Below are 22,553 nucleotides of genomic sequence, written 5' to 3' on the forward strand. Positions count from 1 at the left end.
TATTATTATTGTGGAATTTATTTTCTTTTAACGTTTACATTGCTTTTACTTAAAATGGAAGATATATGCATGGATAAGGGAGTTAATTTCGCAGCCAATGGTTTTATGGTTAATGTAAAGTGTTAAGTTTGGTGAGTACAAGCACTTCACATTATAACCCCAGATTTAACACAATGGATAATACATACTTCCAAATTCATACCTGTGAAGCCTGTTAATTTGGCCAAACCAAATTGGATGAGCACTTATTGTATATTATGATAATGCATAGAGCAAATGAATAGTTATCTACATGTTCATGTTTAGGTGGGAAATCTTGCTTCTGGTCGAAATGATGTATAGTTCTTTCCCTACAATAGATATCCTATAATGGCCTCAAGGATATGTCGAGTGATTAATATATGCATTACTAGATGTGTAGGAATTTGCATGTGAACAACTAGGAAAGGCTGCTAAATGAAAGAAGACTGCTAAGACGATATAGTGAAGGGACAGGCGTACCAGTATGGGTATTGTTCTTGGCTTTGTTACATGCATATAGTACAAATGTATCTTAGTTCAAGCTGGACAGTTCCATACCTCATACTCTAGTGTATCAGTCCAATGACATACAAGTTATAGCATACACGAGACATGCAAAAGCACGTGAATAAGCTACATTTATAATCACATATGGGCCCTAGTAAACTTAGTCGACCATGAATCAGAGATTGAAATCAGAGACTCAGAAGATTCACTTGATGAGAAATGAATATTTCAAAGTACTCATCTAGCAGTCCATTGTGAACCAGATGAGAAAGTTATAGAATACGAGACAAAATACAGATTTGACACTTGGCCTAGCTGTCAAGAAAGGCTTCCTGATCAACATGGTTGGTATTAATCAAACTCAGAAGATAGACTAATTTGTCACTCACAGTAATAACAAAACTGAAAAGGTTTTGCAAGTTATCAAGAAGAGTTCCACCTTAGGAGATATCAGCTGTTTTGTTTACTTCAGAAGCTAGAATGCTCATGTGACTCAAAAATCAGTGACTGAAATAGCATTTTGTCCATACATTTTGAAGCTAAGAAATGAATTTTCTGATGTGAAATTTTATATGAGATATAAAATTTCTTTATATGAAAGAATTACTCACCTTATCCAGCTGTTAAAAACTCAAAGAACATTTTGCATAGTCCTTGCTAGATTTTTCCTTGTGCACCTGGAGAATGTTTAGCAATTTTACATCCAGTAAAGGAGTTATATTTCTTCTGTGTGAAACATAGTAGTGACAGCATGAATGTAAATTCTTATTGATGGGAATTTTAACTTAATGTCTTAGCTGAATTGCACCAGTGTTTATTTATTTTTTGGTGACTGGTCGCAGCATATTACAGAACTTCAGCTGTTAAGTTGTAGTTTTAGAAAGTAACCTGAGATTACCAAAGTAATTTACACAAGAACTGGAGGCAATCTGTTATAAGCTACTAGAATATATGACATTGTGCAATGGTGACATACTTATATATGTATAAGTGCAAATGTAAATAAATTGTGTGATTTCATACACATCTATGGACATTACATAAAGTTATTAGTGAGTATTTTATATCTTTAATGGATCAAGTACACACAAAAACCAATGATTAAGCAACACGTGAATGAAAAAAAAGAATATGACCTTGATGTTAAAACATTGCAATATTAAGCTAACTTAAAGCAGTCAGGTTTTAGATTTGTTTTATACATACAATGCACTCATTATTTTCATTAGTATTAGTGAGAGAATGTTATAACTTTAACGTTGAAATATTCATCAGGCAGTGAATATTATGAAGAGATAAAAATAAAAAGTAACACATATAAAGCTAAGAGAAAACACTTTTTCATAGTTTTTTTTTAGTTATGAGAATAGCAAGTTACTTCAATTCATTAAATTAAAATATTTATACCAACAGACCAATTACTGAAAGTAGTCGGGTTTTTAGATTTGATTTATAATCATTATCATCTAAAGATCTGAACACTTTATTTTCTTAAAGACACTACCCTGATTCTCTCATCCACTATGCAGCTACCAAAACTACTTCATATAACCTTCAGCAAACACTCAACTCTTCCATGAAAGAACACAGCAATCATATTCCACTTCTTCTAATATATCATCAGACCAACATGAAAATCAAAGATATTACATTAAACAATTACACAAGACTTACTACTATATATTTTTTCGAGGAACCCCTATTATTTCTTACAGACATGATAAAAGCTTTAAAGAAATCTTGGTACACAGTAACCTTAAAGAAAAACAAAATGATTTTCCAGGCACTAACACACATAAACTAAACAGATGCATCATCTGTTCACATATAAACAACACTACAAAACTACTTGCAAAAAACACTACTTGTTTAAAAAACTTTAAACATAAGACAATCCTTTATGCATACTACTGAATGTATCATTTAATGAATAATTTGCAAAAAAAAAGCAACAACTTAAACATTGGATAAACAGGCGACTTTCACAGTGATTGAGCATGAGAACATATGAACCACATTAAACTGAGGAACCAAGATACACCTATAAGGCAAGAAATTCAGCATTATTAACCATACAGTTGAGAACTTTTTAATTATTAGACTTCTCAGTACTCTGACAGATGTTCACAAAAGAGAATGATGAGAAAAGTTTCTTTGATTATTTGTTTATATTAAGTTAAGTGTAAACTTACACAAAGGGCTATTTGTGCTCTGCCCACCACGGGTATCAAAACATGATTTCTGACGTTACAAGTCTGCAGACATACTGCTGTACCACTGGAGGGAGACTGGTATGGAAATTAATCTACAAACTGGAAACCTTATCACCATTTGGCTTAAATGAATGTTCTTCTTTCCTGAAGTTTCTCATTTTTCATATTTAGTTTCAATTCTTTTTTGTTTTCTTGACTTGTAATATTTATGCATAAGATGTAATTTTGCATAGAAATTTTATGCTCAACATTGAAAGTTCTAGCATGCAATTTTTAAATTCTTTGCACCTTTAGTTGTAAACTGTACAATCTGACAAAGAAAGTAAACATAAAATGTCATCCTCCTCTTATAAATGAGAGGGGAGAACCTATTACAGTGGCGAGTTATATCTCAAATAAAGCTTGAGAAGAAGATGCATGTGTTTACGACAAAATATTGTGTGTTTTTCTTTTAGCAAAGCCATATCAGGATATCTGCTGTGTCTACTAAAGGGAATTTAGTGTTGTAAATCTGTAGAATTACTATTGTACTAGCAAGGAACTGAGAAGAAGGTAAGCCATTCATAAGCTGAGATGGCCAATACAATGAGAATCCTAACCAAAGTGCAGCATCCACACTGCACTCTACATGGTGGTAAATTCAAAGGTCAAGCTGCCACATTTGAGGATCTGCTGGTTGGGTTAATGTTAAGGCAAGAAATGAGGGATTTATAGATATTTTTATATCACTTCTTTCTTAAATTATTTAACTACGTATATTTCCTAGAATGCTTTTCAGATTTGAAGCATAAAGCTTTCACATATTTATTTCAATTTCTGTAATTACTTATTATGTGTATACATGCATTTGTATAGAAAATTGTACTGTGCATTTTAATTTTCTTGAAGGTATTACATTTTTATTGTTTCCTTTCATAATTTCATCACAAAAAGGCTTCATGTATTTATATTGTTGAATTTTTATTTTTATTTTTTAATCTATGGGAAATGGTTATATTTTTTTTATGTATACAAATCATTATTAAAGTGTTTTCATGTGTAGTTTTCCTTCTTCATTAACTTTATGGATAAGGGTGGATCAAAGTACTCATGTCACAACCTTTTTACAGTTACTTTTAAAATTTATTTAAACTAGTTTATTCCCATTGTATGTTAATAAATTTAGTAGCAAAAAGTAGTTTACAATTAAAATTTATGTATCATCTAAGTTTTACTTTCAAAAGGAAATATTAAAATAAATCCACAACCTGCACTTCTATAAATCACATGGCATGATGATACTTTTTATTGCTTGTTTATATACATTTTTCCTTCTCCTTATAAGAGCTACACAACAATTAGAAACACATGATATATACTGACAAGTCACAACTCAAGTTTAATCCTCTTATTTTCTTGCTTTACTGGGAAATTACTATATTCATTCAACCTACATTGGCACACCCCATTCACATCCTGTCTTTAACAAATGTCTATAATTCTCACTGATAGTGCTAATGATCATGTTTATTGCCAGTTAAAGGAGTAAATTCTATAGTGAATCAGTCATGTAATTTTCTGCTTCGTCATAGTCTCATAGTCGTAAAAGCTGGTCGCTGTAAGAGATTATTGAGTTAAGACTAAAAATATTGTTTGGAACAATAATAGTTTTTTTTTAAATTTATTTATATGTTAGTTGGAAAGCCAGGTAAATTAAAATGGTTTTAAAACATTCTACTGTAATGTCTGACGTATTTTGTTGTGCTCTAAAGTGAATATTTTAAAATTAAACAAATTATTTGTGTACAATATAGTTAAAAAATTGGCTTACTAAAACAAGCACTGAAATGCAAAAGACCTCAAGACTAAAGTTCTTGGTTATAATATCTATTTTTATTTATATTCTTCAACAAAAGTAACTAAAATGCAAAAATTAAAAATGCATTAGGTTAGATAAGAAATTATAAGTGAAAAAATAAATTAATTGAAGTTTGCTTCTGAAGGAACATAGAATGCTTTTGCTTGATAAAATAGTGATTTAATTCAGAAATGTTTTTACCCTAAGCTCTCATCAGGTGATTTGCTGCTTTGTCATACTAATTAAAGTGTGCTTCTGAAGGAACACAGAATACTTTTGCTTGATAAAATAGTGATGTAACTCATAAATGTTTTTACTCTAAGCTCTCATAAGGTGATTTGCTGCTTTGTTGTACTAATTAATCACATTCAAAAAGCAAAAAAACAAAAACATTAAATTGAAATAGATGCAAAACTGTTAGGATCACGAGACTGTAATGTTGATCATTGTCAAAATTCCATTTTATGCACTATGATTTAACTGACTTATGATTATTCTTTCTAAAGATGTTCATGTGTATACTTGCATCTACTGAAATAGGTTTATGATTACTGTGTATATTTCTTTATTAAATGGTTGTACACTGTGGGTCATTGGCAAGTCTGAATGCTTATAACACAAAATCACTTTTTGATACCTGAAGTGGAAAAAAACACATGGACAGGAATAAAATAAGGTTACAGTATTCTTTTGACCAATGCATGTTTGTAAATATAACTGATTTTAAAGTTAAGATTAATGTTAAGTTGAAAATAAGCTTGAAACAGGGAGGAAAATAAGAACATGATGTGCAGACATATGTTTTCTACCTTCTAAGTTTAATGTATATTATTTCAAAATCCTTCACTTATTCTTGTTATGAGCAGGTTTCACATAAAATGTGGCCAAGAAAGTCATTAAGATGATTTTGTTCTGGCTAACTGTGCATGAACATCAACAACAGTATACTCCAATGGTAAATCAGACGATATCTCAAAGTTAAAACTTCTATCATGTTTGAATGCAAATATCAGTCACATTAATAGTGCTAGTTACTCTGGTAAATCTTGGTGAACTGAGTAACATGAGTTTTAAACAGTCTGAAACATCATCTTGAGTGAATCTGTCAGTTTAGAAGTAAGTCTTGAGTGAGTATGGCAAGCCAGATCAGTTCACAAGTGCACTAAGTGAGACTTTTTGTATTCAGTGTATGTACACACACTTATTTCAATTATGTATCGAACACTGTGTCCAATATAGTTATTGTTTAGCAAAGACTAAGTTACTTTTAGTAGAATTCAGTATCACTTTGTTATGTAGCTGACCTACCTAATTTTTTATTTTGGGAAATCATTATACTAACAAATTCCACACCACTGTCTTAAGGATTAAACAAACTGTAATAAGTTATTTAAATATTTCATGAAAATTATTAATTAAGAAAATATTTTTGTTTGTTTGTTTTTGGATTTTGCACAAAACTACATGAGGGGTACCTGTAAGACTAGAGGGAAGTTACCTATTCACCACCACCATCCAACACCAACTCTTGAACTACTCTTTCACTAACAAATAGTGGGATTAACTGTCACATTATAACATCCCCATGGCTGAAAGGGCAAACATATTTAGTGTAATGGAGATAGAAACTCACAATCCTCAGATTTCGAGTCAAGCACCCTAATCACTTAGCCATGCAATTATTTATTCTGAACAATACATAATACTTACCAATAATAACAAATTTTCATTAAAATAAATACATAGAATATATCCTGAATTAGCAACCAAACATGGAACCTGATAAATATCACTGCTTTGGAAATGTTTAATTCAAGTATTTGAAGCATCTTGTTTTTATAAAACTGTGCCTCCCAGCATCACAATGGCATGTCTGCAGACTTATACTACTAGAAACCAGGTAGGCAGAGCACAGATAGCCCTTTGTGTAGCTTTATACATAACAAAACAAAAGAATCTTGTGATTATGATTTTTTTTTTAAATGGGTAAGATTAAAGTTGTACTTTATTTTCTAAAGGTATGAAATTGCACTTGAAAATAAGATTTATCCTACATGTGAAGTAGGTTGATCAATTATAAAGATCACAAGTTTACATAGTGAAGGTAAAATAGGCATGTGTTAGTAATAAAATTGTTTTCTTGAATTCTGTGTAAAGGTACTTAAGGCTTTTGTGCACTAGCTGTCCCTAATGTTGAAGTAATAAGTTAGGGAGAAGGCAGATAATCAACAACACTTATGCCATTTCTTGGTCTACTCTAATCAAACAGTAGAACTGACCTTTAGAAAAATGCCACCAAAACTCATTAGACAAATATATCTGATGAGGGATTTGAACACACGACCCATAGCTTACAAATCAAGTGCCCTAACCATCAGATCATGAATAAAATGATAAAATAAATATTTCCATAATGAATACTACTGACTTTATAGATAAACTCTGTTTTTAGGAACTCCTGAAAGTTTCCACATGTATACACAAGATAATCTTAGATTTTGTAAACAAGTACTAATAGTTTATAATTATTATTTTTAAAATAACATCGAATGAGCTCTATACTACTATACTACCTATTTTAAAATAAGAAAGTATGCACATAATATATATAATACAGAAAGTACATCGTGAATCTCATAAAAAGTATAAAAATATCGAATGCAAATTTTACTTCAACTTTGTGTTTTGAACTGCTGATCCTCAACAAGCCTACTTCCTTCAGGCCTTGTTTCTCCAGAAAGAATAAAATCTGAAAGTAAGATGAATTAAGCTAAGATGATATGTGCAAGAATTATTCATTTAAAAAACTATACAATGTATTGTTGCCTTAAAAACGTTAATTGCACTTACTTGAGTGAAATAATTATTTGATATCTAAAAATGACTCTTTCTAAATTAACTTTCCTCTTCAATGCACGCTTAAAAAAAAAGGGTACTAATCATCTAATTAACACAGTAGCGTAGCTTTTAAGTTTGCTAATGAACACCACACAACCCGTAAGCATTCCAAACTAAAATATAAAATAAAAACTGCCAAAATATTTAGATTGTTATTTTATCATGAGTCACATATTAAACCATTATCTTAAACTGCATGTTCAAAAGATACTTTCTTTAATGTAAGAAGTAATAGAATATCACAACCAACTGTTAATATTATTTATCACATTTTACTTAGCTCTGGTATTAGGCTCACAAGTATACCACTACGTGAGAAGGTCAGAACAAAACTACTTAGATCAGAGGTTCACAAACTGTGGTCCCTGAGTTAAATGCATGTAGTACGAGAAAATTCTTCATAATTATAGAAAGGTAGAGTTTGCAGATCCCGGAATAGGCCTGACACTTAAGATTTTAACACTTCAGCTTTATAATCAGGAAGACTAGGCATAAATTAAGTAGAAAACGTTTTTAGCATTTAATAGGGAAAATGTAAACACTATGAAATTAGCCGAAATACCAGCTGGTCAAAAGTTTAAGACCATACCAAAAAGAAGTCCTAAACAGGGTAGAAAATGCCCCACAAGAGGTCTCAGTAGTGAGTTGTACGGTCGTCATTGCGAATAACAGCAAACATTCGCTTTGGCATGGTCGATATAAGCGTTTGCAGAAGGCTGACTGAAATGTTACTCCAAGTGGTGAAGATGGCTTCACGAATATCATGCACTGTTTGGAATTGACGTCCATTTCTATAGACTTCCCTTGCCATCCACCCTTAAACATTTTCAATGGGATTCAGTTCGGGCGAACACGCTGGATGGTCCAAATGAATCATGTTATTCGCCATGAAAAAGTCCTTTGTCCTGCGAGCATTGTGGATTGCAGCGTTGTCCAAGCAAGCGAGGGCCATCAGTCAATAAGGATGCTCTCTCCAACATGCCAATGTAGCCAGCTGCTGTTTCACGCTCCTGTATAACCTGAAGCTCCATTGTTCCATGGAAAGAGAAAGAACCCCAGATCATGATGGAACCACCTCCACTGTGTCATGTAGAAAATGTCTCCGGTTGGATATCCTTATCGTGCCAGTAACATTGGAAGCCATCTGGACCATCCAGGTTAAATTTTTTCTCATCAGAGAACATAACTTTCTTCCACCTTTTTACGTCCCATGTTTGGTGCTTCTCAGCAAAGTTTAACCGAGCTGTTTCGTGGTGTGGAAGGAGGCGTGGCCTTGAAGACGTTTACGGTTTTTAAAGCCTCTCTCTCGTAGATGCCATCTTATTGTTCTTGAGCTGCATTCTGCGTTCGTAAGGGCCTTAATTCAACGATCGGCTGGTGTCTTGCCGGACAACCCATCGAATCCTCCTGCTCAACGCCGGCGAAAGTTTCTTGAGCCGACCACTTGGGATTCTCGTTCCGTATCCCTCAGGGACTTTTAAGAAATTTGCAATAGCAATTTTACTACGTCCAATCTCACCAGCGATGACACGTTGAGGGGGATCTTGCTTTTGCAGCTCGACAATTCTGTCACGTTCAAACTCTGTCAACTTTTTAGCCTTTGCCATGTTTTTACCCAATGTAACACAGGAGATGTCAGTGGGAGATGTTGACAACGCTAATGCTTGAACACAAATGACTAAATTTCGTTACGTGTTTACCGATTAACGCTTCGTTTCAGTGTGGTCTTAAACTTTTGACCAGCTAGTATTTAGGCTAATTTCAGCTTGATGTTAGAATATTAAACTGACAAAGTGTGAATTTTTAAAAATATTTTACTGATAATCAACAGCACTGTAAATTAAGTTGAAAAAACACAATTTTTCCTATATTTCTATATTAAATCTAATTAAACTTAAATTACTAAACTTTATATTTCTAACAACGCAACATGCTGTATTCCATTCAATCACAACTCACACTAACGTTTTAAACTTGTTCTTCACAGTTTCTTTTCATTATTTAAACAATTATTTCCAGAAAACAAATTAACATTCTAGATTTTAAAAAAGTTGCAACACTTACCCGCTGAAACACTAGGGGTATTCGACAATTGGCATAATTTTGAATGTCATGTTCAAGAAGTGTAGTAAGTGGTACTCCAAAAATTGTGTTCGTACTTTCTGTAAATAAACGTTGTAATATATATAACATGGATTACATATCTCTCTATGATTATGCTAAGTTCGTAGATGATTTACAAACTAAGTAAAGTACTTCGTTGATTTTAAATAGTCAATTTTCTCAGAAATAGTTTTCAAAAACTAAACGACAGAAATAGATAGGTATTGCTTTTGAACGTCACTTACCATTTAACACTATCTATATTGCATGAACTGGTTATATTAAACAGAGGATATGCTATCTAACAACAGTGTAACTATGCTTCATACTTACTTTGTTCCTAAAAGCCATAAAGAAATTACAGGAAAATAATCTCTCCTACCATTAACCGATCTTAGAAAACAAGAAAAGCACACGCCGATTGTAAAACACACAAACACTCAGAGTTTGCGGTTCTTACGAAATAAGCAAAATTACTTGGATCATATTGAGGGGTTTATTTTAATTCGTCCGTTGTTGAAGTTACTAAGTTTGCTTGTGAAATATTCTATTTAAAAATTATCGAGTTTCATTTTGCACGTGAAATGTTCTATTCATCAAATTACCGAGTTTTAGTGTGCATATGAAATGTCCTGTTTGTTAACTTGTTTGTACTATACACAATTCAAACTTTTCATTAATACACCATTTTCACTTTTGAATGCTTCTCGTATTTCTCAGTTTATGTAAAAATGTTAATACGAATTAATATTTTTTCTCTTTTGACAAAATATTTTTTATATAGCTTAAAATATGTTACACTATGTTTGGTTGACTGCAATTAGATAAGGATATGTTTATATTCAAGGAATTAAATACAAATGTATAAAGTAATATCTCGGTGTTGTTTTTTTTCTTTATCGTTTGTATGAAGAGTACTGAACCTTTATTGATGATGCTTACTCTCATGGAACTGTCCTGAGCAGATGGAAAAAACAATCTGACTGCTTAATTCATTTAATTTGGTTTACTAAATATCCTTCACTTGTTAATGTGTTTTAGATTTTTAACGTAATAATACAAGAACATATACTCTGCATATTTAACACATAGAAAACACTATAAACGACTATAACAACTTTAATACACACAAGCTCCAAAACTAGTACTTTTGCGCCATCTTTTGATAGGTTTTAGACTTAAAGAACAAAAGTCATGCAGGGCCGGTAAATGTTTATGTATTTTCAATTTTATTTTTATTATTCATGTTCCTATTTAGGCCACTTTCAGTGCCACTGCATTTTCTGCATCAGCACAGTTACGCCAATAATAGAATGTGTCAAATGGGTGGACCAGAAAATTCACGTTTGTGGATTTTTTAAATCATTACGGTATGTAGGCTACTCGTTGATCCAGTCAATCATCGAAACTTGTCCTACGATCTTTTTTTGTTGTTGTTGTTGTTGAAGACGGTCATTATAAGTATAAAAAAACCCTCAAATAAGCGATCTCAGAATAATAAAAGTTAAAAAAGTGCAACTCTCAGCTCTCAAGAAATTAAAGTGAATTAAATTAAAAGAAGCCCAATTCCGCTCATTAAAAATGTGGACTCGGCAACACTAATAAGAAAAAGTTTGGAATTTCGCCCAAAGCTATACGAGGGATATCTTTGCTAGCCGTCCCTAATTTAGCAGTGTAAGACTAGAGGGAGGCAGCTAGTCATCACCATCCACCACCAACTCTTGGGGTACTCTTTTACCGACGAATAGTGGGATTGATTGTCATATTATAACGCACCCATATATAAATTTCACGTATGCACTAGTTATGACTAGTAGTTTGGTTATTTACCATACTGTGTACTTTTTGCTATACGAAATTGTTTCAGTATTAAACTAATCATGAGTTCTTTGTTCTATTTGTGTATTTTTGTGTAAGATAGAATGATTTTTGTTTTGGACCTCAAACAATTAACTTTGATTTTTGCACTATTCAGCTGTATATCTAAAAATGTATTATATCATATTGTAAATACAATAAGTATGCATCCATATATTCAGTTTTCATCTTCTTTTCTCTTTTCTATGGGTGGTTAGAGCGCTCTACTTCGGGACATTGAATATAGTCGTCCTTCACGCCGTAGGGTGTTATGATGTGACAATCAGTCCAGTTCCACTATTCGTTAGCAAGTGAGTATTGTAAAAGTTGACAATGGGTGGTGTTGACTAGCTGCTTTCCCTCTAGTTTATCGTTTCAAAATTAGAGACGACTAGTACAAAAAAGTTCTCAAGTAATTTTGTGTGAAATTCAAAGAGTTTGTTTTTGCCAAACTATTAATTGCACGACGAATATGGTTTTGGTAAACTGTTGTAATTTATGTTAACTCTCTCAATCTTGATTTACCGTGTTTTAAATTCTGAGCTTCCATCCTTAGTTTTCTTTAACTTGCTAGTTGTATCGTGCTAGTTAATTGCATATAGAAATGACATTAGCTTCAGTATGAAGCAAATTATCTATTCAAATCGAAATCAACATGTTTAGGTACAGAGAACGAGGTAATGATAGACAATGATATATGCCTATTATGCTGTTTTATATGAATTATAATTTGATTATTTCAAATTTTGATCCAGGCATGTATACTCGAAAACGTTTAACCACCTACCTATATGATTAATTTGTTATTATTTTATTATCTCTTACTCGAAGCTGGCTTTATATACGTACATATGTGTGTATTAAATATTTCTTTTTCACCAGAGATGAAACTTAAAAGAGAATCTGAGACGTAGAGGTCTGATGCACTCGTAGAGGTCTGATGCACTCGTAGATTGGCCGTACTCTCTGCTGTGGACTATATGATGAAGTAAAACGGAATTAAAACTCATAACTAAGTTGCCTTTAACTTGAAATGTGAGTTTTTTATGTACAATGCTTTCTTTACATCACGTTCTTATGCACATTTCACTTGGTAGTTAAATTATTCTTGTCAGTTTTTTTTTCTCTTTTAGTTTTCAAATCTTAGGTTTATTGCTTCTAAAGATTCACTTTTGTTACTGCAGCTAACTTGTGGTGAGTATATTGTAAGTATCCTGTAAAATGTGTTAAATTTTATGTTTCAGCTTTTTATATGGATTTGAATTCATAAAAACACACAGTTTGTCGTTTTAAATTTTGATTCTGTTTCAGTCTCTCTTTAAATTAAGATTGCCTGAGATAAGGTAGAAAGAGTTGTTATAAGTGTGTCTGTACAATTTTTACCTCCTTATAATTCATATATATATATTTATATACATATACATACGTATACGCACACAAACATCTTTTGATTGCTTAAGTTCCATACGTTAGTTAATCGCCCAGGTATACGCTCCTCAGTTAAATATAAACACGGGATTAAAAATAGGCAGGTATAAGTTGATATCGTACTTTACGCTCCCTGAAAAATAATCATGCGTGATAATGGTAATTTGTGCTACAGAAACGTGTAAACTTCTGTAATTCTGTTCTAGACTTCCCAAACAAAACTTGTTTTTAAAAAATGGTTATATCAAATACCGTAATTATATTTTATATAGTTACCTTTCAGTTTCCTTTTAAATGGCTTTCGACGGTTATATGACAAGCCAAATGCATCAAACAATGCTGTAAGTTCTATCAGTGCCAAATTCCGTACTTTGGCAAGATCATCTTTTCCAAGATACGTTGGATAGGTGATACCCAGTTTCTCTTCCGGCTGTTCTATTTCCTGGAAATACAACAAGAAATAAATATATAAGCCATTTAACTTTATATTTATCGGAATGCCACTATTTGTTAGTAAATGGGCGGAGTAAAGTGCAGATTCTTGACGAGGAACGTTTATAGATATTTGAACATTACAAATCACTTAATACAATGAAATAACCTCGAATGTCAATATTTATACGAGGACATTACGTATCTTCGTCTATGAAAAACTCACGTGTGAGCACCGAGAGAGAGCCTACCCATTAAGTGAACTGTAGCGATATCAACATAGAATTAGTTGTTTGTTTGCTTTTAATTTCGCGCAAAGCTACACGAGGACTTTCTGCACTAGCCATCTCTAATTTAGCAGTGTAAGACAATCAACTCTTGGGCTATTCTTTTACCAATGAATATTCGGATTAACCATAACATTATAATGTCCCCACGGCTGAAAGGGCGAGCATGTTAGGTGCGATCGGGATTCGAACCCACGACCCTCAGATTACGAGTCGAATGCCTTAACCCATCTGGCCATGCCGGGCCTACCGCTGAACTAATATTGAACAAACATATTTAAAAATATCAGACAATATGAATTCCTGACACGAAGAACGTGTGCTTTATTTTTATTTTGATATAAACTGGAACAATGTACTCTGACCTGCATACGTTTTATTTACTTTTGTTTGTTATTAAGCAAAGAGCTTGAAAATGTACCATCTGTGCTTTCCTCAATATGGGTATCCAAAACTGACTTTTGGCGTTATAAGATCTCTAATTTATCGCTGAATCACCAATTTAATAATTTTCGTAATTTTTAACATTTTGTATAATATTTTATATTTTCTGTGCCTCAGTTTCAACATGTAGATGGTAACTGTATTTAGGTGTAAAGAAGTAAACAAAAAAGTAAGGTTTGTATTACAACAAATATATTGGTGAGAAGAACAACAGAAAAATAGTCCTTAACACTTAATTTTGCGTGCGTATAAAACATTAAACGAAAACTAAAAATAGATTTATGGCAATTTTATCTTAGCTTCATCGTCCAGTAATGTGTCTTTATGGACTTTTTAAAAGTATTGTAATTTGTCATGAAGTTAACCACAAAATAAACTGCAATTGGAAGTTTGTCTTGCTTTCAGCACAAAATCACACACTAGGCTTTCTGCGTGTGCTCTGTCCATCATAGGTATTTTAACTTTAAAGTTAGGCCCGACATGGCCAGGTGGTTAAGGCACTCGACTCGTACAAGGGTCGCGGGTTCAAATCCATACCATACATGCTCACCTTTTCAGCCGTGGGAACGTTATAATGTGACGGTCAAACCAACTATTCGTTGGTAAAAGAGTAGCCCAAGAGTTGGCGGTGGGTAGTGACGACTAGCTGCCTTCCCTCTTAGTCTTACACTGCTAAATTAGGGACGGCTAGCGCAGACAGCCCTCGAGTAGCTTTACGCGAAATTCAAAACAAACAACGTCGTAAACCTCTCAACTTAACCGCTGTGACACCAAGTAACGTAGTTAGAGGGGAACAAAATATACTAATTCAAGCGCAGGTGACAAGACACTATTGTTCCCAACAGTTAGGAAACGCTGCCTAAAACTTCTTATGCTCAGTATTGTTTATACTTGTTAGTAAAGTACAGTGACTTCAAAAACCTTGAATAATAACCACATATAAATCTCATTGTATATTTTCATAGCACAACATGTTTTATACAGTTGATTACTTGTTATAGTTTTGTAACACTTGAGCACTCTACGCTTGAGAGGTGTTCTTTTTACTTTGCAGAAAATGTGAGCGTTTTTTTAAGAACATATCACAGTTTAATACGGATATAAACATTTGAAAAAAATAATTTTCAAATAAAAACAAAACATTATTTATCGTTGTTATTTTTCAGCAGTAGATTAAACTGTAATATGTAACAGATGTGAAATAGACACAAGAACAACAACTGGCAGTTGTAAATCCTTTAAAACTCATTTATTTTACATAATATTGGTTTGTAGTTAAGCACAAAGCTACATGATGAGCTATCTGTATTCTACCCACCACGGCTATCCAAACCTCGTTTCTAGCGTTGTAAAGTCTAAAGACATACCACTGTACTACTGGGGGTAGCGACAAGTTTTATCCTTAATTAACTCTGATCATTTAAAATTCCTAACACCATAAATGCTCGCCTTTTTCCTGTGGGGCGTTATAACGTCAGTCAATTCCACTATTTGATGACAAAAGCGTAGCCCAAGAGTTGGCGGTGGGTGGTGATGACTAGTACCTTCGCTCTAGTCTTTCACTGCTTAATTAGTGATGGTTAACGCAAGTAACTCTCTTGCAGGTTTGCATAAAATTCAAAACAAACAAATAAATAAAATACGTTTTATTTCCTGAAAATATTAACCCACTTATACATAAAACAATTGTTTTATTGTCGCATATACCACTAGGAGAAGTAAAAAAAATCATGAATGAGAAAATTTAACGGGTGTGATATTTAATAAAATATTTTATATTTTATATAACATGAGAAATACGATGAGATGATTTATTCTTATTCAACTTAATTATTTAGCCACTGAATGATTTCTTTAAGTCGTGAAAACAGGAGTACTTTATATTATAATCTTCTGGGCTAAATAGACACAAGTAATTTTATAGAGCTTTTGTTTGTTTGATATTAAGTTACACAATGGGTTTTCTGTGTCCACTCACTTCAGGTATCAAAAACTGATTTTTTGCGAGATAATCCCTTATGCTTTCCACTTATCACCTCGGGGGTTACTTGCTGGAGTCATTGTCCGTTCAACACAAATATCATATATACTGTAGATGAATGGAGTCACTTCAAACTTAGATGTTAGGTAGCTGAAATATTGTATCTTGTTCATTCACTGGTATTTAGATTAATTTATTGAGAAAAACGTAATGAAACTTTAAAAGAAATATAAATTTCTATGCAGAAAAAAAAATCAATTTACCAATTTAACCTTAATGTACTGATAGACCTTATCTTACTAAGAAAGGCACTCGTAACTGGCATGTTTTAGAGATTGAATAACATTAAAGATAATGCGGGTTATATTACACGTCATATAACTGATTTGTTTAGTACATGACATTTTATAAAAATATTGTTGGTAACAGATTAAACAAATGATACCGGTTATAATCACTTACATTTTGTAAACTAATAAACTAAAAATGGGTTCAATTGTTTTCGATACTTGTTTCCTTACTCAGTTATGTTAAAAGACGTTCACAACATACTGATCAATATTTCACTGGATATCCATATTTTATTGAACTAATTCCACGTGCTTAGTATTGCTTCAAGTTTAATAACCGAACTTGTGAACCTAGAAGAACGTATATCTGTTTTTGAATAGAAAAGTCACAAGGTCCTTCTATACAAATTTCGTATGCTTATTATAAATATCGTTCAACCTAGAACCTCTTAACGGTGATAAACCCCTGACACTCGTTACACGAGTTTGTTTTGAATATATCTTAAATTTATAAATAATATCCAAATATTTATAACTATCAAAATAAGCAATTTCTATAGTTTTTCAAACTTAGCTTCAACTTTGAACCTTTTAATTAAATTAAAATATAATTTTGAAATTTGTGTGTTATTATAAACTTTTCTTTGTATCCATATTATTTGGTAAGTACTCAAAAAATATGGCCGTTAATTTTTGAAATTGTGTAAAAGACTGGAGTAAATAACCAAAATATTCAGTTCGGAAAAAAAAAAGTAAACTTCATGAACGCTATTATTACAAATTATTCAATAATGAATCAGCGAGCGAAGAGTCTTCTTACTGACGAACTTTTAGAATAAAACCTTGAATATTTAGGTTTCAAAAGCTATTCTTGATTCTTCCAATAATAAGTGACACCAGTTTCTCCTTTAATCTAGCTAAATATCAATATGAAGTCCATCGTCATGGTTTAACTCATATCATACGAATATTCTATAACGACTATAACTACAGTCATGTGAAAAAGTTAGGATACCCTATGAAAGCCTGTGTATTTGTGTAACATTTTTGGATATATAGATATTTAACCTCAATTTCAACAATACTGAGAGATTATAGGTATATAACTAAACAAATAAAACTGAAGAAAAGACTTTTCAAGTTCTTCTGCAAATGTGATTCTACAAAAATGCATATTATAACTGAGGAAAAAGTTAGGACACCCTACCTCCTAATAGCTAGTGTTACCCCCTTTGGCTGAAATAATTGCAGTGAGACGCTTCTTGTAGCCATCTGTCAGTCTCTGACATCGGTCTGAAGAAAGTTTGTCCCACTCTTCAATGCAGAATTTTTTCAGCTGTGAGATGTTTGAGGGATTTCTTACATGTAAAGCCCGTTTCAAATCACCCCACAGCATCTCAGTGGGATTAAGATCTGGGCTTTGACTCGGCCATTCCAGGACTCTCCATTTCTTAGTTTTCAGCCAGTCCTTGGTGGATTTACTGGCATGTTTTGGGTCATTGTCGTGTTGCAGGGTCCAGTTCCACTTCAGCTTTAATTTTCGTACAAATGGTCTCACATGATCCTTAAGCACCCTCTGATACACAGTAGAATTCATGGTGGATTCTATGATTGTGAGCTGTCCAGGTCCTGCTGCAGCAAAGCAGCCCCAAACCATGACACTTCCACCTCCATGCTTCACAACTGCTATGAGGTTCTTTTCCTGGAATGCTGTATTTGGTTTACGCCAAACATGTCCTCTGTTCTGGTGTCCAAATAATTCAATTTTGGACTCATCTGTCCAAAAAACATTATTCCATTAGTCCTAGTCTTTGTCTACATTCTCTCTGGCAAACTTTAGTCTGGCTTTGATGTTTCTCTCAGAGAGCAAAGGTTTCGTCCTTGCACACCTCCCATGCAAATTAAACTTGTGCAGTCTCTTTCTGATTGTAGAGGCATGCACTTTCACATCAACAGTAGCCAAAGCCTGCTGTAGGTCCTGTGATGACATGTTAGGGTGTTTGGAGACCTCTTTTAGCATCTTGCGGTCTGCTTTCGGGGTGAACTTGCTTGGACGACCAGACCTGGGCATGTTGGCAGTTGTTTTGAAAGCCCTCCACTTGTTGACTATTTTCCGGACAGTTGAATGGCTGATTTCAAAATCTTTTGGGATTTTTTAAAATCCCTTACCAGACTCATAAGCTGCTACCATTTTCTTTCTGAAGGTTTCAGACAGCTCTTTTGCTCTCACCATGGTGCTCACTCTCACTTCAACAGTGAGCATACCAAACTAAATGTCTGAGTTTTAAATAGGGCAAGCCTCATTCAAAATGCTGAGTAATGATCTTCTAATCATGTGCACCTGGTTTGAGCCGTTTTAAGTGGGAATAAATGTGGGGATGTCCTAACTTTTTCCTCAGGTAGAATATGCATTTTTTGTAGAATTACATTTACAGAAAATCTTGAGAAGTCTTTTCTTCAGTTTTAATTGTTTAGTTATATTCCTATAATCTCTCAGTATTGTTAAAATTGAGATTAAATATCTATATATCCAAAAATGTTACAAAAATACACAGGCTCTCATAGGGTGCCCTAACTTTTTCACATGACTGTATATACTGAAGTTTGGAGAAAACAAAACTGAAAAACGCCATTCTCAGAACATTTTCAACTCGCTTTTCTGAAACTGAAGACAACTCGCGTGATTTCAGCCCAAGGAGATGTATAGAACAGTTAAAAAACCCACTACATTATGACTAAGGGCAAACATTTATGTCTTTAAACACGTTGGTCTGTACACTATCCAGAAAATTTTGCAAAGTGTCGATATCTCTTCCGTTTCTTTGAAACTTATATTTATTATTTACAAGTATGGTTCACTTGTCTTTCCATTGTCTGTCGTTACCAAACTATAAGTAAACAAAATAATTTATTTCAACATTAAAATACAACATTCATGTACCTATGTATACCAGGACGGTTAAGGAAATGTACTGATGTAATTATACATAATCATGGTAAGTGGTAAACAAAAATATGCCCCATGCTTTCCTGACGCCAACAGGAGCAATTCTATTTTTGACCAACTTTAATGTTTTCAATTAGCCATTGATCTTTCCTACGAAACTAAACTTTCAGATAAAGAAACCAGTTTGAACGGTTGTACTAAATACTTGCCTCTACTGCTTGAACTTTGGATTATGATTAAAGCATCTTTTTCTTGTATACTGTATTGAAAAGAAAGACCACAATAACAATTAACTGTAATAACAAACAAAACAAAGCACTTTTTTTTTATTATAAATAGTGACAATATAGTTTGGAATATATCCTTTGAAAGTTACTTTAGATTCGGGGGTGAAAGCTATAGCAATATAATTTGCTATTACATTGTCGATATACCTATAGATAATTTATATCTCAAATCTTGTACATCAGTATTATACGTACACTTGTCCTCGAGTCAAAGAAATGAATAAAAGTATTGATGTGTCAGCAAGTTATGCCAGATTTTAGAACTTACCTCATTCAAAAAAAGAAAGATATCAATGAACCATAGGCAAGGTAATTATCTAATTTTTTGTTAGATTTCATTCAGATTTGATCCGACTCATTTTAGATTTTATGACTACATCAGAACATTTTTGTATATGAATGTAATATTAAAAATGTTTCTTATAAAACTCGATAATCAGTTAAAAAACCAGACTAAACTTTTTTCTTGAATAAGTTTATTTAGTTTTAGATTATCTTAAGTACTTTAACTTAGTAGAAAGAGAAAACAGATGAAGATCCATCGCTAGGTATAACAGTAGCAGAGTGCTTTCACTTCTTTTACATAGACACTTTGGATGATGGAACTACAAACAGTATAAGGAATATATAGAATCCTGCTTCCACAATAAATAAGTAAGATGTTACTCGAAAACTAATCAAGTATTTCGATAAAGGCCATAGAAGCAATGAAGCTAACAATCCAGATACCGAATGGAATTATTGATCAGAATAATGTACTTTTTAATAACAATACGGCAAAAACTGTTAGTTGTTAGGGCGCGTGTTCCTCAACCAAAGGTTACCGCCTCCCTAACTACACACCCTTTGATACCACTTTGTGTCTTAGAATCATGGCGTAAAAGTTTAAGTTTTGTTAAATATATACATGAATATTCTAAACATAAATTGAGACAAGTTGAATTTGTATTCGGTCTTATGGAAGTATAGTAATATTTTCCCTCATAGAAATACCATCCGTCTTTGTATAACAAATACATTTATAAATGAAATTACAATAAAATTAAAGTAAATCAAATAAAATTAAAGTTATGTAATACTTATGTAAATTCCAGAAGATACCTTTTGATCTTTCACTGAGGCAGCATACTTTGGGCTGTGAACACGTACCCTAAGTATTACGGTTTCTTCTCAAGATTTATTTACCATAAATGTTACAGTAGCAACTGTATTTCTGAGTAACAGCCTTGAAAGACTTAAAACCGAAACATGCCTTCCCAGTATTTCTAGTCTAGTAGCTCAAATTGTTAGAACACCATTACTGTTTTATTAGTGTATTTGCAGGTTGTATCAGAAAGTTAAATTTTAATTTCTAAAAGACAAGTAAATTCAAGTTTAAATTAAAGAACTATGGTGACAATTTGTTTTCTTCAATGTGTCAGATAACTTACTTTATTTAAGATAATTAGAAACCTAGACTCGTCCAGTCAGTAATGTAACTGTAAGCTGTCGTTCACAAATTATTGTAACAGTGTAAGTTTAAAACTCGGAATTTTAGTTGTTATTTATCCAAGTTTTTACCTATAACTTCATTTTTATCTACAGATTAGTTACTTATTTCTATATTTTATTTTAACAGCTTTTTAACTTTGTTCCTTCCCAGGAGGAAAGAAACTGGTTAGCAATATGAAAGTATTTACCACTAATAAAATATTACATTGAAACACTTTGAACGAAATTTAATTCATGCGAGTACTTTTTATTTCCATTATATTATACACTTTGTATGTGTGTTTTCTTATCGCACAGCTACATCGGGCTATCTGCTGAAATCACTGAGGGGAATCGAAACGCTGATTTTAGCATTACAAATCCATAGACTTACCGTTGTACCAGCGGTGAACTATTTATTTTGTTGAAGCAACTTAAATTTAATGTTTATAATGTATACGGTATGCTGAATTAAATCACATAATCAATCTAACCCTGAAAGTAATATTTCATGGTGGTATGAACAACACTAGCATAGCAAAAACGTAGCTAAACCAGAGATAAAGGTCTTAATACTGAATTTTATATACACTACAAATTTTATACATGCATGAAAATGTTTGATTCTTATTACCTATCTACTTTCTAACGTGTAACTTGTACTACGGCATCTCTTTCTGTTACAATTTTAGATTATTAATCTAATGATATTATAACATACTAAAACATGTTTTCCCCATTCATTGCATATAATGTGTACTACTATAGTGGTGGCTGTTTATAAACTTCGTAAACTACCTCGAAAAAAAAAAAAAAAAAGAAGAGCGGTACCGTAAGAGTTACATGCACCTTCAATTTTTTAAAAAATATTTTTGTTTGTTATATTATTCAGCTAAATAATTCCAAAGGTTATTACATCTGCTCTTCCATGAAATCATTTGAAAAAATAATTTATTTTCATATTCGTCTTTTTGTCGTTATTTACTTGGTAGTGAAATTTAACCCGGAAATGAAGACGTTTAAACGTGTCCTAATATTCACATTATTTATTATGATGTAAAATAAGAAGATTAATATCATACAAGGAAAATTATCGTATATTTTATTTTCTATAATGCATCGGCATGATGTAAAATTATTGTTGTTATTTATATAGTTCGTTGACCTCAAGAGTTGTCCCACATTGTATATATCTATTTAAACGTTTTTAAAATATAACAGTTTGACCTTCAGACGGAAAAATTTTTGGAACGCTTACTAAAATTAAGTAGAAATAAAATTCGAACTATGGAAAGATGACAAGCTGACGAAATTTTTCAATGGAATTTAAACGAAAATAGACTAGAAACAGCGCCAAAAACATCGGGAGTACAAATAAGTCGAAATCCTAAAACCAGTTTCATTAAAACCGCGCCCATTTCTTTAGGACAGTTCTAAATACATCAATAAAAATAACTTTTCTTTTAACTAAATTTTCATAAAATTGATTTAATCAGACATTTCCAACTCAAAACATTTAAATGAAACGTAAAGTGAGAAACGACTTTCTTT

The 22,553-nt window shown here is 32.5% G+C and overlaps 1 protein-coding gene across 1 annotated transcript in view; it reads right to left on the reverse strand.

Moving 5' to 3' along the window:
• LOC143252881 (rho GTPase-activating protein 18-like) overlaps positions 1–22,553 on the reverse strand; it is a 165,385-nt gene that overhangs the window by 18,477 nt on the left and 124,355 nt on the right. The window contains exons 8-10 of the mRNA XM_076505689.1: positions 13,141–13,306; positions 9,541–9,638; positions 7,250–7,327 (exon numbers count right to left, since the gene is read on the reverse strand). Coding sequence (XP_076361804.1) covers positions 7,250–7,327; positions 9,541–9,638; positions 13,141–13,306 — 342 coding nt within the window. The remainder of the gene's footprint in view (positions 1–7,249; positions 7,328–9,540; positions 9,639–13,140; positions 13,307–22,553) is intronic.

This window comes from Tachypleus tridentatus, chromosome 6, assembly GCF_004210375.1.
Source record: "Tachypleus tridentatus isolate NWPU-2018 chromosome 6, ASM421037v1, whole genome shotgun sequence".
Taxonomy (NCBI): domain Eukaryota; kingdom Metazoa; phylum Arthropoda; class Merostomata; order Xiphosura; family Limulidae; genus Tachypleus; species Tachypleus tridentatus.